Source organism: Sapajus apella, unplaced genomic scaffold, assembly GCF_009761245.1.
Source record: "Sapajus apella isolate SASKATOON/1434 unplaced genomic scaffold, GSC_monkey_1.0 scaffold59, whole genome shotgun sequence".
NCBI lineage: Eukaryota > Metazoa > Chordata > Mammalia > Primates > Cebidae > Sapajus > Sapajus apella.
The window spans coordinates 6171749-6199612 of record NW_022436999.1 but is presented as its reverse complement, the minus strand read 5'-3'; the positions used below and the strand labels follow the sequence as shown (position 1 = coordinate 6199612).

General features: G+C 35.7%; 1 protein-coding gene across 17 annotated transcripts in view; it reads left to right on the top strand.

Annotated features, from left to right (window-relative positions):
• GPHN (gephyrin) overlaps window positions 1-27864 on the top strand; it is a 636323-nt gene that overhangs the window by 354300 nt on the left and 254159 nt on the right. For 9 of the 17 annotated variants that reach the window (XM_032246064.1, XM_032246057.1, XM_032246061.1 and 6 more), the window contains 3 exons: window positions 17977-18043; window positions 23895-24167; window positions 25725-25823. In XM_032246064.1, the coding sequence (XP_032101955.1) occupies window positions 17977-18043; window positions 23895-24167; window positions 25725-25823 (439 nt within the window). The remainder of the gene's footprint in view (window positions 1-17976; window positions 18044-23894; window positions 24168-25724; window positions 25824-27864) is intronic. The other 8 variants (XM_032246071.1, XM_032246067.1, XM_032246063.1 and 5 more) reach the window with 1 other exon arrangement.

Below are 27864 nucleotides of genomic sequence, written 5' to 3'. Positions count from 1 at the left end.
TACTAGTTTCATAGTTTGAGGTCTTGGATTTAAGTCTTTATCTTCATTTGATTTTTTTTTTTTTTAGTATATATTTTATTGCATTTTAGGTTGTGGGGTACATATGAAGAACATGCAAGATTGTTGCATTGGTACATACATGGCAATGTGGTTTGCTGCCTTCCTCCCCATCACCTATATCTGACATTTCTCCCCATGTTATCCCTCCCCAACTCCCTACCCCCACTGTCCCTCCCCTACTTCCCTCCCACAGACACCAGTGTGTGATGCTCCCCTCCCTGTGTCCATGTGTTATTGTTCAACACCCGCCTATGGCTTAGAACATGCGGTGTTTGATTTTCTGTTCTTGTGTCAGTTTGCTGAGAATGATGGTTTTCAGGTTCATCCATGTCCCTACAAAGGACACAAACTCATCCTTTTTTATGGCTGCATAGTATTCCATAGTGTATATGTGCCACATTTTCCCTGTCCAGTCTATCATCGATGGGCATTTGGGTTGGTTCCAGGTCTTTGCTATTGTAAAGAGTGCTACAGTGAACATTCGTGTGCATGTGTCCTTATAATAGAATGATTTATAATCCTTTGGATGTGTACCCAGTAATGGAATTGCTGGGTCAAATGGAATTTCTATTTCTAGGTCCTTGAAGAATTGCCACACTGTCTTCCACAATGGTTGAATTAATTTACACTCCCACCAACAGTGTAAAAGTGTTCCTATTTCTCCACATCCTCTCCAGCATCTGTTGTCTCCAGATTTTTTAATGATCGCCATTCTAACTGGTGTGAGATGATATCTCAATGTAGTTTTGATTTGCATTTATCTAATGACAAGTGATGACGAGTGATGATGAGCATTTTTTCATATGTTTCTTGGTCTCATATATGTCTTCTTTTGAAAAGTGTCTGTTCATATCCTTCGCCCACTTTTGAATGGGCTTGTTTTTTTCTTGTAAATCTGTTTTAGTTCTTTGTAGATTCTCGATATTAGCCCTTTGTCAGATGAGTAGATTGCAAAAATGTTTTCCCATTCTGTTGATTGCTAATTCACTCTAATGATTGTTTCTTTTCCTATGCAGAAGCTCTGGAGTTTAATTAGGTCCCTTTTGTCTATTTTGGCTTTTGTTGCCAATGCTTTTGGTGTTTTAGTCATAAAGCTCTTGCCTATGCCTGTGTCCTGAATGGTTTTCCCTAGGTTTTCTTCTAGGGTTTTTATGGTGTTAGGTCTTATGTTTAAGTCTTTAATCCATCTGGAGTTAATTTTAGTGTAAGGTGTCAGGAAGGGGTCCAGTTTCTGCTTTCTGCACATGGCTAGCCAGTTATTCCAACACCATTTATTAAACAGGGAATTCTTTCCCTATTCCTTGTTTTTGTGAGGTTTGTCAAAGATCAGATGGTTCTAGATGTGTGGCATTGCCTTCAAGGCCTCTGTTCTGTTCCATTGGTCTATATCTCTGTTTTGGTACCAGTACCATGCTGTTTTGATTACTGTAGCCTTGTAGTATAGTTTGAAGTCAAATAGCGTGATGCCTGCAGCTTTGTTCTTTTTGCTTAGAATTGACTTGGCTGCTCAGGCTCTCTTTTGGTTCCACATGAAGTTTAAGGTGGTTTTTTCCAGTTCTGTGAAGAAGGTCATTGGTAACTTGATGGGGATAGCGTTGAATCTGTAAATTGCTTTGGGCAGTATGGCCATTTTCACAATATTGATTCTTTCTAACCATGAGCATTGAATGTTTCTCCATCTGTTTGTGCTCTATTTCGTTGAGCAGTGGTTTGTAGTTCTCCTTGAAGAGGTCCTTTACATGCTTGTTAGTTGTATTCCTAGGTATTTTATTCTCTTTGTAGCAATTGTGAATGGCAGTTCATTCTTGATTTGGTTTTCTTTAAGTCTGTTATTAGTGTATAGGAATGCTTGTGATTTTTGCACATTGATTTTGTATCCTGAGACTTTGCTGAAGTTGCTTCTCAGTTTCAGGAGATTTTGGGCTGAGACAATGAGGTCTTCTAAATATACAGTCATATCGTCTGCAAATAGAAAAAAATTTGACTTCCTCCTTTCCTAACTGAATACCCTTTATTTCTATTTCTTGCCTGATTGTTCTGGCTAGTACTTCCAATACTACATGAAATAGGAGTGGTGAGAGAGGGCATCCTTGTCTAGTGCCAGATTTCAAAGGGAATGCTTCCAGTTTTTGCCCGTACAGTATGATATTGGCTGAGTGTTTGTCGTAAATAGCTTTTATTATTTTGAGATATGTTCCATCAATACCTAGTTTATTGAGAGTTTTTAGCATAAAGGGCTGTTGAATTTTGTCAGGACTTCTGTGCATCTATTGAGATAATCATGTGGTTTTTGTGTTTGGTTCTGTTTATGTGGTGAATTACGTTTATAGACTTGCGTATGTTGAACCAGCCTTGCATCCCCGGGATGAAGCCTACTTGATCGTGATGGATAAGCTTTTTGATGTGCTGTTGCAATCAGTTTGCCAGTATTTTATTGAAGATTTTTGCATCTATGTTCATCATGGATATTGGCCTGAAGTTTTCTTTTCTTGTTGAGTCTCTGCCGGGTTTTGGTATCAGGATGCTGTTGGTCTCATACAATGATTTGGGAAGGATTCCCTCTTTTTTGGATTGTTTGGAATAGTTTCAGAATGAGTGGCACCAGCTCCTCTTTGTATGACTGGTCGAATTTGGCTGTAAACGCATGTGGACCTGGGCTTTTTTTGATGAGTAGGCTATTAATTGCTGCCTCAACTTCAGCCCTTGTTATTGGTCTATTCAGAGTTTTGACTTCTTCCTGGTTTAGGCTTGGGAAGAGGCAAGTGTCCAGGAATTCATCCATTTCTTCTAAGTTTACTGATTTATGTGCATAGCATTGTTTATAGTAATCTCTGATGGTGGTTTATATTTCTGTGGAATCTGTGGTGATATCCCCTTTATCATTTTTTATTGCATCTATTGATTCTTCTCTCTTTTATTTTTTATTAATCTGGCTAGTGGTCTGTCTATTTTGTTGATCTTTTCAAAAAAACCAGCTCCTGGATTTATTGATTTTTTGAAGTTTTTTTTGTGTCTCTATCTCCTTCAGTTCTGCTCTCATCTTAGTTATTTCTTGCCTTCTGCTAGCTTTTGAGTTTTTTTGATCTTGCTCCTCTAGCTCTTTCAATTTTGATGATAAGGTGTGGATTTTAGATCTTTCCTTGCTTCTCACATATGCATTTATTGCTATATATTTCCCTCTAGACACTGCTTTAAATGTGTCCCAGAGATTCTGGTGTGCTGTATCTTCATTCTCATTGGTTTGAAGAACATCTTTATTTCTGCCTTCATTTCATTGTTTATCCAGTCAACATTCAAGAGCCAGTTGTTCAGTTCCATGAAGCTGTGCAGTTCTGAGTTAATTTCTGAATTCTGAGTTCTAACTTGATTGCACTGTGGTCTGAGAGACTGTTTATTATGATTTCCATTCTTTTGCATTTGCTGAGGAGTGATTTACTTCGAATTACGTGGTCAATTTTAGAGTAGGTGTGATATGCTGAGAAGAATGTATATTCTGTGGATTTGGGGTAGAGAGTTCTATACATGCCTGTTAGGTTTGCTTGGTCCAGGTCTTAGTTCAAGTCCTGGATATCCTTGTTAATTTTCTGTCTTGTTGATCTGTCTAATATTGACAGTGGAGTGTTAAAGTCTCCCACTATTATTGTATGGGAGTCTTAAGTCTCTTTGTATGTCATTAAGAACTTGCTTTATGTATCTGGGTGCTCCTGTATTGGGTGCGTCTATATTTAGGATCATTAGCTCTTCTTGTTGCATTGATCCTTTTACCATTACATAATGTCCATCTTTGTCTCTTTTTTTTTTTTTTTTGAGATGGAGTTTCACTCATGTTACCCAGGCTGGAGTGCAATGGCGCGATCTCGGCTCACCGCAACCTCCGCCTCCTGGGTTCAGGCAATTCTCCTGCCTCAGCCTCCTGAGTAGCTGGGATTACAGGCACGCACCACCATGCCCAGCTAATTTTTTGTATTTTTGGTAGAGACGGGGTTTCACCATGTTGACCAGGATGGTCTCGATCTCTTGACCTCGTGATCCACCCGCCTCGGCCTCCCAAAGTGCTGGGATTACAGGCTTGAGCCACCGCGCCCGGCTCATCTTTGTCTCTTTTGATCTTTGTTGGTTTAAAGTCTATTTTAACAGAGACTAGGATTGCAACCCCTGCTTTTTTTTGCTCTCCATTTGCTTGGTAAATCTTCCTCCATCCCTTTATTTTGAGCCTTTGTGTATCCTTGCATGTAAGATGAGTTTCCTGGATACAGCACACCAATGGATTTTTACATTTTATCCAATTTGTCAGTCTGTGTCTTTTGATTGGGGCGTTTAGCCCATTTACATTTAGGGTTAATATTGTTATATGTGAATTTGATCCTGCCATTTTGATGTTAGCTCATTGTTTTGCCCAGATCCATGTGAGTTTTTTGAGCTAAGAGACACCATGCCAGCCAAAACAGCTGTGCTGGAGACCCATGACACTTCCCTGCCCGGGAATCTCTTGTTCTGTGGGCAATGAAAATCTGTCTGGAAATGCAGCAACCACTCACCCTCCACAAGCTCACTAGGAGCTGCAATCCAGAGCTGCTCCTACTCAACAATCTTGGATCCCCAACTCATTTGATTTTTGTATATGGTAAAAGATAGGGGAAGGTAGGTGTCTAATTTCATCCCTCTGCAAGTGGATATCCAGTTTTCTCAGCATCATTAATTGAAGAGACAGACCTTTCCCCATTGTGTGTTTTTGACACCTTTCTGAAACATGACTTGGTGATAAATACATGAATGTTTATGTGGGTTCCTTATCATCTTCCATTGGTCTGGTGTATCTGTTTGATTCTGGTACCATGCTGATTTGGTTACTATAGCTTTGTACTATATTTTTGAGTCAGGTCATGTGATGTGGTACCTCCAGCTTTGAATTTTTTGCTCAGGATTGCTTTGGCTATTAGGCTCTTTTGTGGTTCCATATGACTTTTAGGATTGTTTTTCATATTTCTGTGGAAAATATCATTGATATTTTGATAGAGATTTCATTGAACGTATAGAGTACATTGGTTAGTATGGCCATTTCAACAATATTTTTCCTGTCGTGAGCATAGAATATCTTAACATTTTTTAGTCCTCTTCAGCTTTTTTCATCAATATTTTATGGTTTTTCTTGTATAGATCCTTCACTTCTTTGGTTGAATTGATTGCTAGTAATTTTGTATCTTTGGAGCTATTATAAATGGTATTGCTTTCTTCATTTCTTTTTCTGATTGTTCACTATTGGTATATAGAAATGCTACTGATTTTTGTATGTTGATTTTGTAACCTATAAATATACTGAATTTGTTTATTAGTTCTAACAGTTTTTCGTGGAGTCTCTAGATTTTTCTTACTATAAGATCATGTCGTCTGCAAAGAAGGCTACTTTCACTTCTTTGTTTCCAATTTGAATGTCCTTTGTTTCTTTCTCCTGCTTAATTGCTCTGGCAGGGACTTCCAGTACTATATTGAATAAAAGTGGTGACAGTGAGTATCCTTGTTTTATTCCAGATTTTAAAGGAAAGGCTTTCTTTTTTTTTTCCTGTTCAGTATGCTAATAGCTGTGGGTTTGTTATATATGGGTTTTATTATTTTGCGGTACATTCCTTCTATACTCAGTTTGATGAGAGTTTTTATCATAAAAGCATGTTGAATTTTATTGAATGCTTTTTCAACATATTGAAATAATCATAGGGTTTTTATTCTGTGTTCTATTAATGTAGCATATCACATTTATTGATTTGCATATGTCGAACTGTCCTCGGGACAAATCCCACCTGATTGTGGAGAATGATCTGTTCAGTGTATTGTTGAACTTGGTGTACTAATATTTTGCTGAGAACATTTGCATCTGTATTCATTGAAGAGTGTGGACTGGGTATCTTTTTTTGTTGTATCTTTTTTGGTTTTGGTGTCAGTGATGCTGGCCTCATAGAATTACTTTGAAAGTATTCCCTCCTCTTCAATTTTTTTTTTAAAGTTTGATCAGAATTTGTATTATTTTTTCTTTAAATTTTTGATAGAATTCAGCAGTTAAAAAGTCAGGCTCTGGGGTTTTCTTTGATGGGAGAGTTTTTATTACAGCTTTGATATTGTTGTTTTATTTTTTCTATTTCTTCTAGGTTCAATCTTGGTAGTTTGTGTGTGTCCAGGAATTTATTCTTTTCTTCTGGGTTTTACAATTTGTTGGTTTGTAATAGTCTCTAATGATTCTGTACATTTCCATGGTGCCGGTTGGTTATGATTCCTTTTTCGTTTTCTTAGTCCAGCCAAATGTTTGTTGATTTTGTTTATCTTTTTTTAAAAAAACAGTTTTTTTTGTTGATATTCTGTAGTGATTTTTTAAGTCTCAATTTAATTTATTTATGGTCTGATCTTTCTCATTTCTTTTCTTCTACCAATTTGGGTTTCGGTTTGTTCATTTCTAGTTCTTTGCTGTTCACCATTATGATGTTTATTTGGGATCTTTCTATTTTCTATATAGCACTTATTGTTATAAGCTTCTCTCTTAGTACTGATTTGGCCGTATCCCATAAATTTTGGTATGTTGTTTCCGTTTTCATTTGTTTTAAGAATTTTTTAAATTTCCTTTTTAGTTTCTTTCATTCTGGAGCGTGATATTTGATTTCCATGTATTTCTGTACTTTCCCAGTTTCCTCTTGTTATTGATCTCTAGTTTTATTCCATTGTGGCCAGAAAAGATACTTGATATGATTTTTACTTTCTTAAATTTGTTTCAACTTGTTTTGTGGTTTCAAATATTGTCTATTCTGAAGAACTTTCCATAAACTGAAAGAATGTGTATTCTGCAGCAGTTGGGTTAAACGATTTGTAAATGTCAGTTAGGCATATTAGGTCTAGTGTATAGTTTAATTTGGATGTTTCTTTGTTGATTTTCTGTTTAGGTGATCTGTCCACTACTGAGAGTGGAATATTAAAGTCTCCTACTATTATTGTATTGCAGTCTATCTCTCCCATAAGATCTATTAATGTGCATTTTCTATACTTGGCAGCTCCAGTAGTGGGTAGATAGATATTTATAATTGTTATATCATTTTGCTGAATTGACCCCTTTATCATTATGTAATGTCCTTGTTTGTCTATTTTTACATTTGTTGATTTGTTGTCCATTTTATTTAAGTATAACTACTCCTGTTCTGTTTTGGCCCCCAGTTCCTTGGGAATATCATCTTTCACCCCTTTACTTTCAGTCTATATGTGTCTTTAGAAATGAAGTGGGTTTCTTGTAGGTAACGTATAGTTGAGTCTTGTTTCTTTATCCATTCAGGCACTCTGTGTCTTTTTCTTGGAGAAGTGAGTTAATTTATATTAAATGTTATTACCAATAAGTAATACATTCCTGCCATTTGTCATTTGTTTTCTGGTTGTTTTGTAACTCCTTCCTTCATTTGTGGTTTAAGTGATTTTCTTTGGTAGTATCTTTTAATTTGTTGCTTTTTATTTTTAGTTAATTTATTGTAGCTATTTGCATTTTGGTTACCATGAGGCTTATAAAAAATATCTTATAGATATAACAAGTTATTTTAAAAAGATGACAGCTTATCTTAGATAACAGAAAATAATGAAACTGAAAAGATGAAAAAAATCTTTTACACTTTAATTCTGTCCTCCCCACATTTAGACTCTTAGTTGTCTAAATTTGCATATTTTATATTACCTGTCTCTTAACAGGTTGTTGTAGTTCTTATTGTTTTTGATATATTTGTCTATTGGACTTCATACTGGAATTATGATTGGACAATACTGTGCCACAGTTATAGTATTAGAGTATTCTGGATTTGTCTATGTACTTGATTTTGATGTGGGTTTTATACCTTTAATTTTTTTTTTCTTTTTTGTTTTTTTTTGCATGTAAGTGTTGTTTATTCAGATCAAAGAACTCTGTTTAGCATTTCAGGATGGGTCCGGTTGTGATCAATTCTCTTAGCTTATGTTTGCCTGGGAAACATTTTATCTCTCTTTCATATTTGCAAGGTAACTTTGCTAGATACGGTATTCTTGGATGGTCATTTTTGTTTGTTTGTCTTGTTTTTTGAGCACTTTGAAAATATTGTTCTGCTCCCTCCTGGCCTATATGGTTTCTGTGGAGAAGTTTGTTGCCAAACAAGTTAGAGCTCCTTTATATGTTGCTTGCTTCTTCTCTCTTGTTGCTTTCAGGATTCTCTATTCATTACCTTTGATTGTTTGATTATTGTATGCCTGGGAGTAGTCTTATTTGGGTAATATCTGTTTGGTGTTCTCTAACCTTCCTATACCTGGATATTGATATCCTTCTCAAGATTTGGAAAGTTTTATTGTTATTTCTTTGAATAAGGTTTCTACCCCTTATTCTTCCTCAATTCCCTCTTGAACACCAATAAAATAATTTCTAGATTTGCTGTTTTGAGGTAATTTTTTTACATCTTACAGGTGATATTCTTTGCTCTTCATGCTGTTTGCTTTTTTGTTCTCTGTGTATTTTCCAGTAGCCTATCTTTGAGCTCACTGATTCTTTCCTCTGCTTGATCCATTCTACTATTGAGAGCCTCTAATGAATTTTTCAGTTGAACAAATGTATATCTCAGTTCCAAGGTAAATGTTTGGTTTTTAATTATTTCAATTTCTGTTAAACTTCTGTAGTAAATTTCTGAATTACTTTTCTGTATTATCTTGGAGATCACTGAGTTTTCTTAAAACCACTATTTTGAGTTCTCAATTAGGGAGTTTACATATTGCTGTTTCGTTAGGGGTAGTTACTGTTTTCTTGCTTTGTCCACTTGGGAAGAGATCATGGTTTCCTGTTTACTATTGTTTCTTTTGGATGTATGTACGTGTCTTTGCATTGGAGGATTAGTTATATTCATTCCAGTGTTTTGTCTGGCTTGTTTTGCTTTTTTTGTATTTGTTTTTTTTTTAAATAATCTCAACTTTTAGATTCAAGGGTACATGTACACGTTGTTACATGGGTATATCACATGATGCTGAGGTTTGTGGTACAAATGATCTCATCACCTAGGTAATGAGCATAGTACACAAAAGGTTGTTTTTCAGCCCCTGCCTTGCTCCCTGTCTTGTACCTTGGTAGTTCCCAGTGTCTATTGTTTCCATCTTTATGTCCATGTGTACCAAATGTTTAGCTCCCACTTATAAGTGAGAACATGCAGTGTGTGGTTTTCTGTTCCTGCACTAATTTGCTTATGATAATGGCCTCCAGGTACACCCGTGTTGCTGCAGAGGACATGATTTAATTCTTTTTATAGCTGTATAGTATTCCATGGTGTAATAGAGGTTTTTTTTTGTTTTTTGTTTTTTAACCACTTTCTCATTTTTAGCTCTAAGTGACACATTATCCCCAGGTTCACCTCAGCTCTAGTAAATGATCAGAATGCTACCCTTATCAGATGAGGGAGGTGAAACAGGGTATATCCTTCCAATGTAGGAAGGCTGGGCCAGCGTTTTATGCCCAGGGAACCTGTGGGATGCACCTCCTACAGTGTAGTGCTGCTGAACAGCCCTCATGAGTTAGCATCTTCTTTGGCTGAGTTTAAGAGCAGAGTTTCCAGGGTAAAGAACAGTAATCTAACCTCCTCTCTTTGTCTCTGCCTGTCCTCAGGTGTATGTGTCCCTTCAGGCACTTGTGATGCTTCCCATGGGTTAAGGCAGGGACTGGTCTACTGCTAGGGAATGCAAAATGATAGGGGAGCTGGCTGTTCACCTTGATCTCACTTTTTCCAGTGTTAAAATAGTAAGTTGGAGGAAAATTTTCTACATGCTTGGTGCAAGGTGGGATGGAGAAAAGGTACATCATGGATGTGGAAGTCTGATACTTTTACTGTCTGTTTGGTATTTATTAAATTCTCTCTGGCTCCAGGGCCACATCTCACCTTCATATTTGAGTTCTGGGATATTTCTAGCAATAATCTCTGTGCTGTTCATTTGCTTTGGTGTCCTGTTGAGAGGAGTGAAGCCAGCCTACTTGCACATTACAGAAGTCTCTAGTTTCTTGAGTTTTCCTCTTTGATCTATAGATTATTAGGAAGTTTATGGCTTAGCTTCCAATATATAGGAATTTTCCTGTTATCTTTCTGTTATTGATTTCAACTTTGGTTCCATTGTAGTAAGAGAAGATACTCTGTAATTTCAGATCTTTTAAATTTGTTTAGGTTTATTTTATGGTCCCAGATACAGCCTGTCTTGGTAAAAAGAAAAAAAATGTGCATTATTCTGTCAGGTGGAGTGTTCTACAAATATCAAATAGATCCTGTTGATTTGTGTTGTTGAGTTCTTCTATATCCTTCTTAGTTTTCTGTCTAGTTATTCTATCATATACCATATACCATAAAAGTGACTTGTATCCAAAATATACAGAGAACTGCTAGATATTTACCCAATTTATGTGAAAACTTACATCCACACAAAACTCTACATGCAAATGTTTATAACAGCCTTACTCATAATTGCCAAAAGTTGGGATCAACCAAGTTGCACTTCAATAGGTAAATAGATAAGCAAATTGTGGTGCGTCCAAACAATGGACTCTTATTCAATAATAAAAGAAAATGAGTCATCAAGCTGCCAAAAAAGATATCCTCACATGCATATTGCTAAGTAAAAGAACCAGTGTGAAAACAATACATACTATATGGTTCTAAGTTTATGACAATGTAGTAAAAGTAACATTATAAAAACAGTAAAATGATCAGCAGTTACCCAGTTTTTGAAAAGAAAGAGATGGGTGAATGGATAAAGCCCAGCAGATTTTTTTTTTTTTTTTTTTTTTTTTTTTTGAGACAGTGCCTCACTCTTGTCTCCCAGGCTGGAGTGCAATGGCATGATCTCAGCTCACCGTAACCTCTGCATTCCAGGTTCAAGTGATTCTCCTGCTTCAGCCCCCCAAGTAGCTGGGATTACAAGTGTGTACCACCAGCCCAGCTAATTTTTGTATTTTTAATAGAGACAGGGTTTCGCCATGTTGGCCAGGCTGGTCTCGAACTCCTGACCTCAGGTTATCCTCCTGCCTCAGCCTCCCAAAGTGCTGGGATTACAGGCGTGAGTCACTGCGTCCGGCCAAGCCCAGCAGATTTTTTAAAGCAGTAACACTATTTGACATGATACCCTAGTAGTAGAAATACGGAAACATGACATTATATATTTGTCAGAACTCATAGAAATTTATCACAAAGAATCCTTAATGAATGCAAATTGCATTTGATGGATCCCAGAAATCAATAAGAACTCTGCCAAGAGAATTTAAATGCATTACAAAATAAATAAAACAACCTCATAGAAGCGGGTGGAGGGGAAAGGTACTGATCTAAATAACTTTGGATATGAGGGGAGTAAGACTAAAGGTAAAAGGAACTGCACATAAGCACTTTAGTTGATAAAGTTGTATACCATGGAGGTATGGGTTAACAACTTTGATTTTAATATATATGTATACTGGAATTGAACAGTTAATAAATGGATGACAGGTAATGAGAGACAGGTATCTCACTGTTGGAGTGGGAAATTACATATGTACAATCAAGGGGAAGAGGCTAGAATGATTCATGTAATCTTAGGTAATGAATTAGAATTGGAGACATCAGTATGAATTCATTATCTAGCTTTAACATAGATACAAATTGTTACATACCAAATATGTATATTATGTATATATACACAGGTTAGTTTACACATATATTTCTTTGCTCTGTCAGCAGAGAGGGTCTAAAAGAAATGACATACCAGTATGAAATGACATAACTAATGCTGAAGTCTTAGTTTTTGTTACCATTTGCCTGTAAAAGGAGCCTGGGTTCCTTGGAGAAATGACTGATTTTAGGACCAAGGCAGGAAATATACAAGATGAGCCTGGTATATCTCATAGTGCTTAAAAGTAAGGACACGCTCAAGAAAACAAACTACAACAAAAACACACATTGGCAGGTGTATATTAAGGAGGCATAGGAGTCAACTGACATCTCCGAATGGCCAAAGATGTCAACATTTGAACGACACAATAAGAAGTATTTTATTATAATCCAAAGTATAAAATAAATATCCATGAGTCCATGCTTATACAAATAACTTCTTACATAAATTAATTCATGAGAGAGAAGAGACTAATCTCCTGTGCCTAAGATTTCCAAATAATTTATATAGATGCTCTACCCTCAAGGAATGGACACATGACTCCTCAATTCTTAGGCGTGGGCTGCACGCAGTGACTTCCTTCCAAAGAGTACAGAATTGGGGGCAGATTGCGGATGAGTAACTTTGCTGTGGGGCGATCTGACAAATACCTCACCTAAGAGATCAAGTTCAATATCAACATTGATTAGTCAGATTGATAGCATATACCTGTAATAAGTTATTAAAATTGCTCTATACCTCTATAATCTTCTTCCAAAAATCCTATAACCCTGGCCTTATCAGAAAATACCAGACAAAAACCAGAAGTGGGCATTTTACAAAAAAACTGACCAGCACTTATCAAAACTATCAAGGTCATCAAAAACATGGAAAGCCTGAGCATCTGTCACTGCCAAGAGAGCATAAGGAGACATGACAGCTAAATATAATTTAGTAATCTGACTGGGATCCTGTAACAGAAAAAGGGTATTAAGAACAAAGTAAGAAGCATGAATAAACTGTGGGCTTTAGTTAATAAAAATGTGCCAATATTGGCTCATTAATTGCAACAAATGTTCCACAATAATAGAAGATGTTAAATGTAGGGGAAACATGGTACAGAGTATCTGGGAACTCTCTATATACTATCTTTGACATTTTTCTGTAAATCCGAAACTGTTCTTAAAAATACTTCATTTTTTTAAAAATACTTCATTTTTTAATAGAAGTTGCCAGGAAAAGAAAAGAAAAAAGAAAAAAAGAATGACAAAAAAATGAAGTCTATTTAATCAAATAATAATGAGATATTCTATACAATTGTCAAGGAACAAATTATTTCAATACTATTTAAATTGTTCCTGAGAGTGGTAAAAAGTAAACATTTCCCAATTCATGTTATGAGTCTGGAATAATCTTATTACAAAACTAGAAAATCATAGTAGAAAAAAGGGAACATGTAGGTTAATATTTATTGTGAACATAGATGTGAAAACTTCCAAAATAAGATACTACCATATCAAATCTAAAAGTATATTTTAAAAAATATACATCAAGATAAAAATGGATTTATTTCAAGGACACAAAGATGGTTAACAGATTAACATGAATCGCCACATTAACAGATTAAGGGAGAAAAGTCATATGACCTTCTCAATTGATGCAGAAAATGCATTTGATAAAATTCCACACCCTTTTATAAATAACAACTCTTCACAAGCAATGATTAGAAGGTAACCTCTTTAATTTGACGAAGCAAATATAATTAATAATTAGATATTCTTAGTATTCTCTTTAAAGTTAGGAATAAGACAGAGTCCAAGTCTAATTCTCTCCAGTATGGTACAAAGTAAAAGAAATAAATGATACAAGCTTTGAAAAGAACAAAACAGAACTTCATGATTACTACATGGGAACTATTAAAAAATCAGTAGTCTTTTAGAAGTAATGGAAGAGTTCGTCAAGTTTGTTAGATACAAGATCAAGATACATCAGTTGCTGTCCTATAAACCCAAGGTATATTTTTTTTAAAGGGACCAAATTTCAGGGTTTATTTCATATTTACTATTTATTTCATGATGCAGAGATTGTAACTGTAGCACAAGTATCTGAGCATTCCTCGTTTGATCAAAATGGATTTTTAACTGTCTAAATAGTCAAGATACTGTATGAGGTGCTATATAATAGGTTCTATACAGAATTGACCCTGTAGATGTTTATAATTTGGGGGCACCCTGTACTAAGAGATAGAGATACACTAACTGTACAACAGGAATAATAAGCCAATACATAAATGAACAATAAAGTGTTTAGATTTAAGTTTAAAATTACAATTAAAGAGACAACTTTAGTTTGGGTATGGTGGCTCACACCTGTATTCCCAGCACTTTGGGAGGCCGAGATGGGTTGATCACAAGGTCAGGAGTTTGAGACCAGCCTGGCCAAGATGGTGAAACCCTGTCTCTACTAAAAATACAAAAATTAGCCAGGCAAGTGCCTATAATACCAGCTACTCAGGAGGCTGAGGCAGGAGAATCACTTGAACCCAGAAGGCGGAAGTTGCAGTGAGCAGAGATCATACAACTACAGTTTAGCCTGGGCAACAGAGCAAGACTCCATCTCAAAAAAAAGACAACTTTATCTCAACCTTTTTATTATGAAAAATTTCAAACATATATCAAATTGAAAGAATTTTACATAAATACTTTAAAGAGTCTACCTAGATTCTGCTATTAAACATTTTATTGTAGTTGCTTTATCACTTATCTGTCATCTATTTGGTCAAAAGACGTTAAAAAAGAAAAACTCTGACATCTAGCATTGTCAGGAGAGGAAGCAACAGTATGTTGATGGCAATGTAAATTGGTACAAACACTATGGAAAATTACTTCCTTTTATACAGTAAAACTGCACATTCCTGTGTCTCATAAAATCTACTTCTAGCTATATACCCCAGAACAGTAGCTATCAAATATTTTTGACCATAAGCCACAGTAAGAAATGTACTTCACATTGTATTTCAGTACCCATACACATATGTATATATATGTCTCTATGTATGTGGGTATGTATATATGCATATATATGTACGTAAACATATGCACGCACATACATATACAAAAGGCACAAACTTTTATGAATCAAGCTTTTCCATGGATTACGGTCAACTAGAGAACTTGTTAAGTACAGATTACTGGACCACACCCTCATAGTTTCTTATCCAATAGATCAGCAACAGAGAGGAGAGGTAGGAGTAATATGGGAAATTTTGCCTTTCTAACAAGGTCTTATGTGATGTATGTTTCTGGTCCAGAGACCACAAATTGAAAAATACTAATTTATCAGACAGCAACATCTTTCCACTGGTCCTTCTTACCTCACGTTACTCTTCTATAAGTAAGCAAGTAGTTACTTGCTGGGTGGGAGACAGTACACTCAAAATGCACTTGATGCTTTTTTATAACTCTGTGCTTTTGCATTATTTTTCCCCTTCTCCTAAACAAACCTTTGTGTGTGTGTGTGTGTGGTGAGACGAAGTCTCGCTCTTCTCACCCAGGCTAGAGTGCAGTGGTGCAATCTCAGCTCACTGCAGCCTCCACCTCCTAAATTCAAGCAATTCTACCTCAGCCTCCCGAGCAGTTGGGATTACAGACGCCTGCCACTACGCCCGGTTAATTTTTGTATTTTTAGTAGAGATGGGATTTCACCATGTTGTCCAGGCTGGTCTCAAACTCCTGACCTCAGGCAAACCGCCCACCTCAGCCTTCCAAAGTACTGGGATTACAGGAGTCAGCCACCACGCCTGACCAAACTGCCCTCTTTTTCTTGCCCTTCCCCCTACTCTTTCTTATCTGTTCAAATGTTTTTCTTTATAAAGCCTCTCAAATGCTTCATTTTCTATAAAACCTTACCTTATGCCCTGAACTAGAAATGTACTGCTTTTTTTTAACCCATGGTACATTATATCAATTTACTATCTTGTGTTGTAGTTGTTTATATGCTTTCATGTTCCATATTTTACAGTTATAAACTTCTTAAGGATTTGAGTTGCATTTATGCCATAATACTTAGTACAGATCTTTAACTGTTTGATAAATATTGGAATATGCTAAAACTTTGGTGCATATAGTTTTTAAATTATTGAATGAGATAATGTTTGTAAAAATACTTTATTAATCATAAACATTATATAGAGGTGAAGTACTTTCTTGCAGTGACTGTGGACATTCTATAGATGAAAAAGCATATCTCAAAATTTATTTTTAAACACTTCAAAGAGATCAGGAAAATGACAAAGAATAAAAAAATATCTGATCTAATGTTTTGCCAAAATAAAAGGCAAAAAAATTGATGGGAAAAAAAACAAATGCAATCTCCTGGCTATATTGCAAAACCTTTAATTATATCACGTATGCATACATACACACACACAGAAAAATAGTGGTGTATATATAACTGTTGGTTATATTAGCACTGCTACTAGGGTATCAACCTAGAGCAAGTGAAGTATTATTGGAGATATAAAAAGCCTGGTTGTGATGCCAAAAATTGGAATAAAAAGAATTAACTAAGTTTCACTTGCCACTAATCTTCTGATGGAGGGAGTTACAACTTTCTTGGAAAATAAAATCCAACACATTTCACAATATGTGATAAAATTGTCACAATGATATCAGTAAGGATAAGGTCATGGACATTAATAAACACAAGATGAAATAAACTTACTGTATAAAGTTGCAAACATCCCAGAGGCGTGTATCAGTCAAATTCTTTGTAGTTCAAATTATTTTTCCATATTTTGTAGGTAACTGTATTTGTCTGTCCTTCATAGAAATCTTGGGAGGATAATATGCAGTAATTGTTATGGAAATATTTCTAGTTTTTAGGAGGAAAGGTGCTACAAACTTCCTGATGTAGCTAATATTGTATTCTATGAGGGATTATTGTGCTCTTAGTTAAAATTTTAGATTTATTCAATAAATTGTTAGATCTGCTTATATGAGAAGAGAGAACTTAATATTGATGATGTTCTAATCATATTACTGGTGATGTTATAATTAGCTATCATTGACAAAAAGCTACAATTTTAGTTTGAAAAGACAAACAAGATTCCTAAGTAAATATGAACATGCTAAGAACTATATAATTACCCAGTGCCATTTTGTCACCAAAGTACTTTTTCCAATTCTGAATGCCAAAACTAAAACAGATTTTGTAGAAATGTCATTAAGATTAAAGGTTAGAAAATAGCCTTAAAGTTTTAATGAAACAATGAATAGTTTTTCTAGTAAGAAGAAGGCCAGCAGGTGATTCAGTAAACATTTTCAGATATATGGAAAGTTGTAAATAAATGGCAATCTTCTCTTTCAGATTGTAAATAGTACAAGAAGAAAAAGTAATAAAATATAAGACAGTTTTAGGTTACTTCAGAGAGCAAGAGTGGTTAAAGAAAAATTCAATCATAAGACATTTGGGGAAGAATATTCTTACATTACTTTAAATTTGAAACATAGCATAATCTCTTTGTTTTCAAGTGATGAAAATAAGATAATGTTACCAAATCAAAGTAACACAACCAATTAGTGACAGCATAATTCCAGCTCTCATATGAAAATCTAGGCCTTTGATTCTTGACACCGGTCTTCCACTGCTTTTCCATTTTTTGTTTCTTAATGAACTAGTTAGTTTAAATATGGCCTGAAAATTGACAATTATCTCTGAAAGACCTTTCTAGCTTAAAATGTCTGCGATTATCAATGGGTCTGTTAATGAATGAGCTCTCCAACCTCTTTCCTTCTGCCATTCACTTGTGAAAAATCTTGTTTTACTTTAAAACTTACAGACTTCTTGAGAAGCAAGAGCTCAGATATAAATCTTAAGTGCTTTTTGTTTTAGACTTTTGAACATAAATATCACTGGGCATTTTTAATGCACTATGTCAAACTTTTACAATTCTATAAAATGTAATTTTATGTATTTTCTAACTTCAGAAGCTGAAGTTAAACAAAATAGATAATTAGCCTTTGTCAGATTCCTCAAAAGTAGGTAATTTATTCTGATTCCACATTCAGTACATTTTTTCCAATTTGCCATAGTAACCATAATATAAAAATTTCAACCAGAATGCCTAATTTGTATAGCAAGCAGTGAATGTATTAAGATAACAATTTTATTCCTAAAACAGTTGTTCACGTTTAAAGTAAAATGATTGTTCTTTGTTGTTAATGTATTTAAACTGGGCATTCATTGCAATTTAGTATTCATCGCCTTTCTCTTTTCTTTCAGGCCTGTTTGTGGAATCAGAGGGAAAACGCTCATAATTAACCTGCCAGGTAGCAAGAAAGGATCTCAGGTAAATCACCTGGACATATGAATGGTTTAGTGTAAGAACTTTTGACCAGCTGTGAATGTTAGCCAGCCAAAAAGTTGGAGCACTCCACAAGACTGCCCTCACTTCTAATACCAATTGCAGGATTCCCAAAGTCAGTCTCAGGTTCAATAATTAAGTGGAAAGACATAGAACTGAATAAAAACTGTTATACTTACAGTTACGGTTTGTTATGGGGAAAGGATACAGATTAAAATCAGCCAAGAGAAGAAGTGCATTAGACAAAGTCCAGGAATACCACCAAACACAGAGCTTCTATTTTCCTCTCCCTGTAGAGTCATGAATGCTTTACTCTCCTGGCATTCATGCATGATAATATACTTGTAATACTGCCATCAGAGAAGCTCACCTGAGTTTTTGATGTCCAGATTTTTTTTTTGCAATTCATTATATTTTGCCCATGTGAATGAATGTTAGTCTTTAACACTTCCCAGAGATTGGACTGATACTGTTGTTCTCCATTACCTTCCAAAACTGACACCATGTGGCCCAAAGTCCCCATTATAAGTCATATAGTTAGGCTGTCTAGTGGCCAAAACCATCAGGTAAACAAAGACACTCCTGTTATGCATACATTCTGAGAACCTAGAGATCTCCAGATAGTTAAGGCAACTACTTTTACCCTCAGACTCTCTTTGGGTACTGTTAATTCTTCACTCTACATACAAGCTACCTTCTGGCCTTTGGCCAAGCCTTTTTTTTTTTTTTTTTTTTTGGGATAGCAATACAGTCATGTTTGTCTGGGCATCTGTATTTACTATGGCATTTATATGACAGACACAGCAGTAGTATTACTGTGAATATGCCTAAGACTTGGCCAAGGCACTGTAGGGTGTGAATAGACTTAGAGAAATAACTAAGCCATTATACACATTTTCACAAATTTGTATTAATTTACTAATTTATCACCTTGATCTACCACTGTTGATATGTTTGTGTATCATAGAAATTAGCTGATAGTGGCAGATGTGGTGGCTCACACCTGTAATCTCAGTACTTTGGGAGGCTGAGGTGAGCAGATCATCAGAGATCGGGAGTTTGAGACCAGCCTGGCCTACTAAAAATAGCAATTCAGGGGATTCTAGAAGGACCTTCAGGTTTAATAATTCACTAGCATTCATGGAACTCACAGAAAGCGGTTATACTCATGATTATTATTCATTGCAATAAAAAAGGAAAGAATATGGATTAAAGTCAGCTAAGGAAGAAAGTACATAGAGTACCTCTGCAGAGTCTAGCAGAGGTAACAAACAAGGAACTTGTGTTGTCCTCTCTTTTTGGGGACATGGACATGTCGCCCTTCTTGCATCAGTCTGTGATACCAGCTGGAGTAATGCCAGCTGGGGATGCTCACCTGAGCCTTTGGTATCCAGAGCTTTTACTGAGACTCAAACACATACTGCCAGTGTGGCTGACCTGTAATCTTTAATCCTAAACTAAAGTAGAGAGAAGCAATTGGGGGCCTTCTGTATAGAAAGTGGGATCAGAAGGCCAAGAAAGGGAATATGAATATATATATATCCAAGTCACTTAGGAACTTTTATGCAGGTGCAAAAACTTATGTGTAAGTGGCCACAAGGTTGTTTAATAGACAGATGAATGAAACTCCATGTTTACTTTTAGACAGCAAGGCTTTGTGTGAAATCTTGAATTAATGGGGAGGGAGGAAGGGTAGGCCATGCCTGTCTGTTTTTTTCCTGATACCTTCCCCTCATTCCTGAACTATAGTCTAACAATGTTAGACTGTCTCTGATGGCCAAAGTCCATAAGCAAACAAAGACATTACTATTAGGCATTGTTAAAAACGTGCGCTTTGAATGAAGAGACCCCCCCAAACAGGCTTTGTATGAGCAACATGGCTGTTTATTCACCTGAGTGCAGGTGGGCTAAGGCCGAAAAGGGCGTTAGTGAAGGGCAGTGGGATAGGAGTTGGTTCTATAGGTTTGGGGTGGGCTGTGCAAAGTTTCAGAGTAAAATTAGTTACAGTGGTGGGGGTAGGGGCAAGGAGTATACATTACCTTGAGTTCAGTTACAATGGCGGGTGAGATAAGAGTAGTTAAGATGGTAAGGTCGGGTGAGGAGTATTCACATTATTATGATAACAGTTAAGATGGCAGGGTGGGGTGAGGGAGTAGGGGTGATCAGCCTAGGCAGGCAGGAAGGCCGGACTTTAGACTTTTTGGGTCCTGGCTTGCACACGGAGCCCTGACAGGCATGAAATTCCAAAGACATAGAACTCACTCTCAGAAGTTGAGTGTACAAGCCAGACCTCTCCTCAGTCAAGGTTAAATTCTTTACTACACAATCTTTAAACAGTAAACTGATTGAGCCATACAAAGATAGGTCAGGAGATTAGACATCTTTCCAGGTGTTATGTAACCCTCTAAAAATTTTTAAGATTTTGTTTATATCTTAGAGTTTAAGCTAATACTTCAAATGTGAAAGAGAAAGACCTCCACCTATCCTGCAAATATATCTGGACTTATGTTCTGGTTTTTAATTTCTCACGTATTCTCTTTTGGTTGTATATTATAGATAATAGGGAGCACCTCAGCAGCAGGTTATATTGACTTTATGCAGTGCTCTTTACAAGCTTATTTTATATTTTACATGCAGTACAATGTTGCCTCGCTATACTTTATGATGGTAGTTAGAACTTTAGCTCTTTCGACAAAATAATCTGGTTCTCACATGGTTGTTAGTTTTAGTGCCCTGCTCTAGCTAAAAATATGAAACCTCTTTCCTGCTTCTTTTAAAACAATTTCAGTACCAATAAATCTTTGTTTATTCATTGAATTTCCCCAAGAAAAGGAGAAGGGAAGGGAAAAACAGTCAGCATGTGTGTTAAAAATTGATTAGACTATGGGAAAAGAAGTAGCCAGTATAGCAAAATCAACCATCAATTAATATACCCCAGTTGTGGGCTCACCAAAGCCCAAAGGGGCTCAATCTCCAGCAGTTCAAGAATGAGGGGATGGGATCAGGAAAGTAACAGACAGGTACAGGCTACCTTCCCTCCCCATAAATTCAAGATTTCACACAAAGGTTTGGTGTCTAATAGTAAACATAGAGTTTCATTTGTCTGTCTATTAAACAATCTTTTGGCCACTTTGATGTAAGTTTCTTGCACCTGTGTAAAAGTTCCTGCGTGACTTGGATATAAATATTTATATCCCTTTACTTAGCCTCATGAGAACACTTTCTGCATGGAAGACCCTCAGTTGCTTCTCTCTACTTTTGGATTAAAGATTAAGTAGATTTGACCCATCCAAAATATAGCAGTGTCTTAAGTGTTTGGCATGAATCACATCAAGAAATGGTCTTGACTCAGGAGATTGGGAACAAGGGATGGAATGTTCCTAGTTTCTTCAGGAATTTTCTATACATCATTTAAGAGCTATGGAAATAACCCAATAATTAAATATGTATGTGTTTGGGTATGTAGGTTTTCTCTTGGGAAGGACGGGATGGAAAAGAGGGTAGTATACATGTTTCTAGCATGTATGTATTTCTTTAGTTTTTAGAGACAGAGTCTCACTGTCATTCCAGCTGGTATGCAGTTAAAGAATCATAGCTCACTGCAGCCTCAAACTCTTGGGCTTCTTTCCCATCTTTCCTGACTTTCTCATAAGGCATCTTTAAACTACCAAGTTGGATACACAAATTTTACTTTTAAAAAAATGCAGTGCATGCTTTTTTTTTTAAAGAGGATCTGATTCTGACTATCCATGCCTGTCCTCAATCTTTTATTTTTTTATTTTTCCATAAGTTATTGAGATACAGATGGTATTTGGGTGTAGGAGTAAGTTCTTTAGTGGTGATTTGTGAGATCCTGGTGCACCCACCAACCAAGCAGTATACACTGCACCATATTTGTTGTCTTTTATCCCTTGCCTACCTCCCACTCTTTCCCACAAGTCCCCAAAGTCCATTGTATCATACCTACCCCTTTGCATCCTCATAACTTAGCTCCCACATATCAGTGATATATACAATGTTTGACTTTCCATTCCTGAGTTACTTCACTTAGAATAATAATCTCTAATCTCATCCAGGTCATTGCAGATGCTGTTAATTCATTCCTTTTTAAGGCTGAGTAGTATTCCATCATATATATATATATATATATATATATGATGTATATATACATGTATATATGACATGTATATGTATATCTTATATATACATATATGTATACATATATACATGTACATATGTATATATAATATATTCATATATGATGCACATATATGTATATATGCATCATATATACACATGAATATATATCTATATTATCAATCAGTGAGTAGATAAAAAAATCATATATATATATTGATTAATAGGCATTTGGGTTGGTTCCATGATTTTGTAATTATGAATTATGCTGCTACAAAGGTGTGTGAAAGCATTGTTTTTGAACAATGACTTCTTTTCCTGTGGGTAGATACCCAGTAATTGGATTGTTGGATCAAATATTAGTTCTGCTTTTAGTTCTTTAAGGTATCTCCACACTGTTTTCCATGGCGGTTGTACTAGTTTACATTCCCACCAGCAGTGTAGAAGTTTTCCCTGATCCACGCCAACATGTACAGTTTGTTTATTCTTTGATTATGGCCATTCTTGCAGGAGTAAGGTGGTATCAAATTGCAGTTTTGAAATGCATTTCTCTGATCATTAGTGATGTTGAGCATTTTTTCATATATTTGTTAGCCATTTGTATATCTTCTTTTGAGAACTGTCTATTAATGTCATTAGCCCACTTTTTGATGGGATTGTTTTCTTTCTTATGGATTTGTTTGAGTTCGTTGTAGATTTGGGATAGTAGTCCTTTGTCAGATGTATAGTTTGTGAAGATTACAAAACACTGCTGAAAGAAATCATAGATGACAGAAACAAATGTAAACACATCCCATGCTCATGGATTGGTAGAATCAATATTTTGAAAATGACCATACTGCCAAAAGCAGTCTACAAATTCAGTGCAATCCCCATCAAAATAACACCATCATTCTTCACAGAGTTAGGAAAAACAATTCTAAAACTCATATGGAATCAAAAAAGAGCCTGCATAGTCAAAGCAAGACTAAGCAAAAAGAACATATCTGAAGGCAACATGTGTACCTGATTCCAGACCACACTGTAAGGCCATAGTCACCAAAACAGTGTAGTACTGGCATGAAAATAGGCACATAGATCAATGGAACAGAATAGAGAACCCAGAAATAAAACCAAACACACCCATCTGATCTTCAACAAAGCAAACAAAAACATAAGCTAGGGAAAGGATAACCTTTTCAACAAATGTTGCTGGGATAATTGGCAGGCCATTTAGCCGTGTAGGAGAGTGAAACTGGATCCTCAACTCTCACCTTACATAAAATTCAACTCAAGATGGATTAAGAACCTAAACCTAAGACCTGAAACTATAAAAATTCTAGAAGATAACATTGGAGAAACCCTTCTAGACATTGGCTTAGACAAGAATTTCATGACCAAAAACCCAAAAGCAACTGCAATAAAAACAAAGATAAATAGCTGGGACCTAATTAAACTAAGGAGCTTTTGCACGGCAAAAGGAACAGTCAGTAGAATATATGCTTTTATACCACTGTTGTTCCTTAGCTTATACAGAATACTGTACTTTATGTTATGCGTATTTCATGGCATATTGCTAAGACAATGTTTTACATATGATGAATTCTTGAGATTGATGGAGGAAAATGCAGATCCAAAATCACAAATCAATTTGATTGCCACCATCTTATATAACTACAAAAGTGCTCCATCTTAATTTTTTTCTTTCTCTGGCATACAGGAATGCTTTCAATTCATACTGCCAGCTCTACCTCATGCCATTGACCTTCTACGTGATGCCATTGTAAAAGTAAAGGAGGTGCATGATGAACTTGAAGATTTGCCTTCCCCACCACCTCCTCTTTCCCCTCCTCCTACAACCAGTCCCCATAAACAGACAGAAGATAAAGGGGTTCAATGCGAGGAAGAGGAAGAAGAGAAGAAAGACAGTGGTGTTGCTTCAACAGAAGATAGTTCCTCATCACATATAACTGCAGCAGCCATTGCTGCCAAGGTAAGCCTGATGAAAGACACTCAGAGGTCTAAAGGACCCACAGGTAAATGTACTGGTTTTATCTGTTTTCCATCCTATTCCTCTATACATTTAATACTTTTTCAGAGAACCTAAAAAAATAAGTGAGATGGGCTGGGCATGGTGGCTTATGCCTATAATCCCAGCATTTTGGGAGGCTGAGGCGGCTGATCACAAGGTCAGGAGTTCAAGACCAGCCTGGCCAATATGGTGAAACCACATCTCTACTAAAAATACAAAAGTTAGCCGGGCGTGGTGGTGGGTGCCTGTAGTCCCAGCTACTTGGGAGGCTGAGACAGGAGAATCGCTTGAACCTGGGTGGTGGAGGTTGCAGTGAGCCAAGATTGTGCCAGTGCACTCCAGCCTGGGCAACAGAGTGAGACTCCATCCCAAATAAATAAATAAATAGGATGTCCATGACACTCCACTACTATGTTTCCTTCTTGATATAGGTTCCTTGAGGGCACTGAAGTTTATTCTGAGCCCTGAGGCATTACTGATGAGCTGTTACCTATTGAAGTAATAGCTACCATGATAAACAATGTGACGTTTCAGAACTCTTTGGAGAAGTCATTTTTGTGGACATATTAAATATATAATGTTTATATATTCAAAATATCAAAACTTCACAAATTCTTAAAGGAACAGCAAACTGAAGATAAAAGACCTTAGATGATTCAATAAAGAGTTAGGAAATATTAATAAGGATTTTTATAAAGACAAAGCTTTTCAGCAATTGTTGAATGTTTCTTAACTAATAACTTATTCAAATATTACTTGACACAAATTACCCTAGTGGTATAGATAAGAAATAGATATATTTGCATGTTTAATTTAATTAAGTAATAAATATTATTAGGACAATACCAAAGTATTACAAATTCTCTTTGGGCAACTCCAGGGGTAAATATACTGCCATGAGTTACTTGAGTAAATTTAGCTGTCTTAAAGTTACAGAAAATGATTTATTCTTCATACCTACTAAAGTCCACCTAGCGTGCCTTAATATCTTCAGAAAGTAGCATATCAATTCTAGAAATCATAATTTTTCATTAAGAGCATAAACGTTAAAAATTTAATTGCTATATGAAATAATTCTCAGAGTTTCATGGATCATCCAGATATTTTGGCTATCAGCATAGTGAGGTGTTTTTTTAAATAACATATAGATTAGAATCACCAAGAAATCCTTTCGAAGTGTCCATTCAGTAATCCAGTAAGTAGTTACTTAAGGCTAGTAAGTATTTAAGTTGTGTGTGGTTTTTTATGAAACTAATTTGTGAAATAGGTGCATTTTTAAATCATTATATGTTCTTTTTCTTTTACTCTTTAAAAGAGTAAGAAGTGCCATAAATTTCAATCTTAAGAGAAAAGTTTTGGCATTTAAAATCTAAGCTGGTTCTGTCATTCTACATTTGGAAAATGTTAGCATTTCATTTTTCCATTTGTTTTTACCTTTTTTCCTTTTTAGTCATTTTGCTTGTATAGTTTCATGTTTTCCTGTCACTATATTCATAGTTGTTATGTGTTGTGCATTAGAAGCATCCATTCTACACCAGTCCTGCTGTTGTCATGGCACACGGTGAGCAGCCCATCCCTGGTCTCATCAATTATTCCCATCATTCAACAGATGAACGGGTAAGACAAGAAGCTTTTGCATTAATGATTTTGCAAATATGCATTCTACTTCTTCTCCTTGGAGATAGGCTGTAACATATGGAAGATGTGTTGTTTTATGCTGATGGATTTTCAGCATTGCTTTCTTGTAAAAGTGTAAGTGCCACTGAGTATATCCATCAAGGAATTTAATAGTTTCTCCTGTGACTAAAGTACTCTGCTATCATTAAGATTCTGTCATTTGTGACAATGAACTTTTATCAAATGACTTGCAAGAAATTCATTGCTCAGAAGTTATTTTTGTCTTACCAATTTCATCAGATATCTTTAAATAAATTGCTGGACTTAAGATTACCTCTTAAAAGAATCACTTTGAGTCTTAAAATCTAGACAGATTGGTCAAGCAAATAGTTGATATGTATTAACCTTCCTGTTTTTTCTCATTATTTTGCATCTCATTTTTTTTTCATTCACTAGGCCCTCATTACAACCATTTGCAGAGTTGACTTTAATATAAATTCTGTGGTTCCTCATCATAAGTAAACTTTTTAGGCTGCATGTTTGTTTATTCAGTCACTGGCTGAATGATACCTTGGGAAAAAAATGCCAGATTGTAAAAGATTAAATTGATAAGTATAAATCTTTAAACAGTGATAATTTAGATACTGGATGCAAAAAAAAAAAAAAAAATACTGATCTAAATCCCGAATATGGATATAAAATGAGAGGGGTGGAGAAGAAAAACAAATAATAGAGCGAAATTTGGGTTTTAAATACTTAGGAAGCAAAACATCCAAAATTTGGAGAGGAAAAAACCAAGTTAGCTTCCATAGCTTCTTAGAAGATATTATCAAATGTAGACTTTTTTTTAAATTTTAATTTTGTGGGGTACACAGTAGTGGATATATTTATGGGGGCATGTGAGATATTTTGATACAGGCATACAAAGGGTAATAATCATATCAGGGTAAATGGGTATCCATCACCTCAAGCATTCATCATTTCTTTGTGTTACAACCATCCAATCGTATTCCCTAATTTATTCTTAAATGTACAACAAATTATTGCTGATCATAATCACCCTGTTGTGCCATTGAGATCTTATCCATTGTATCTAACTATATTTTGGGTACCCATTAAGCATTCCCATTTCCCACTCCCCCTCCCCAGCCTCTCCACCCTCTGTAACCATCATTCTACCATCTTTATCTGCATGAGTTCAATTGTTTTCATTTTTAGCTCCCACAAGTAAGTGAGAACATGCAAAGTTTGTCTTTCTATGCCTGACTTATTTCATTTAACAATGTCTTCCATTTCCATCCATGTTGTTGCAAATGATAGTATCTCATTATTTTTTATAGCTAATCAGTACTCCATTGTATATATGTACCACATTTTCTTTATTTATCTGCCAATGGACACTCAGATTGATAGTGCTACAATACACATGGAAGTGCAGATATCTCTTCAATATACTGATTTCCTTTATTTTGTATATATACCTACCAGGGGGATTGCTGGATCATATGTAATTCTGTCTTTAGTTTTTCGAGGAACCTCTATACTATTCTGCGTAGTGGCTATACCAACCTACATTCCCACAAGTAGCGTACAAGTGTTCCCCTTTCTCCACATACTCACTGATATTCTTTATTCCCTGTCTTTTGGATAAAAGCTCTATTAACTGAGATGAGATGATATCTCATTATAGTTTTGATTTGTATTTCTCTGATGATCAATGCTGATGAACACCTTTTCATATACTTGTTTACCGTTTCTATGTTTTCTTTTGAGAAACATCTGTTCAGATCTTTTGCCCATTTTTAAATTGGATTGTTATATATTTTTTCCTATAGAATTGTTTATATATTCTGGCTACTAATCCCTTTTTAGATGCATAGTTTGCAAATATTTTCTTTCATTCCTTGGATTGTCTCCTCACTTTATTGATTGCTTCCTTTGCTATGAAGAAGCTTTTTAACTTGATGTGATCCCATTTGTCCATTTTTTTCGTTGGTTGCCTGTATTTGTAGGGTATCACTCAAGAAATCTTTGCCCAGTC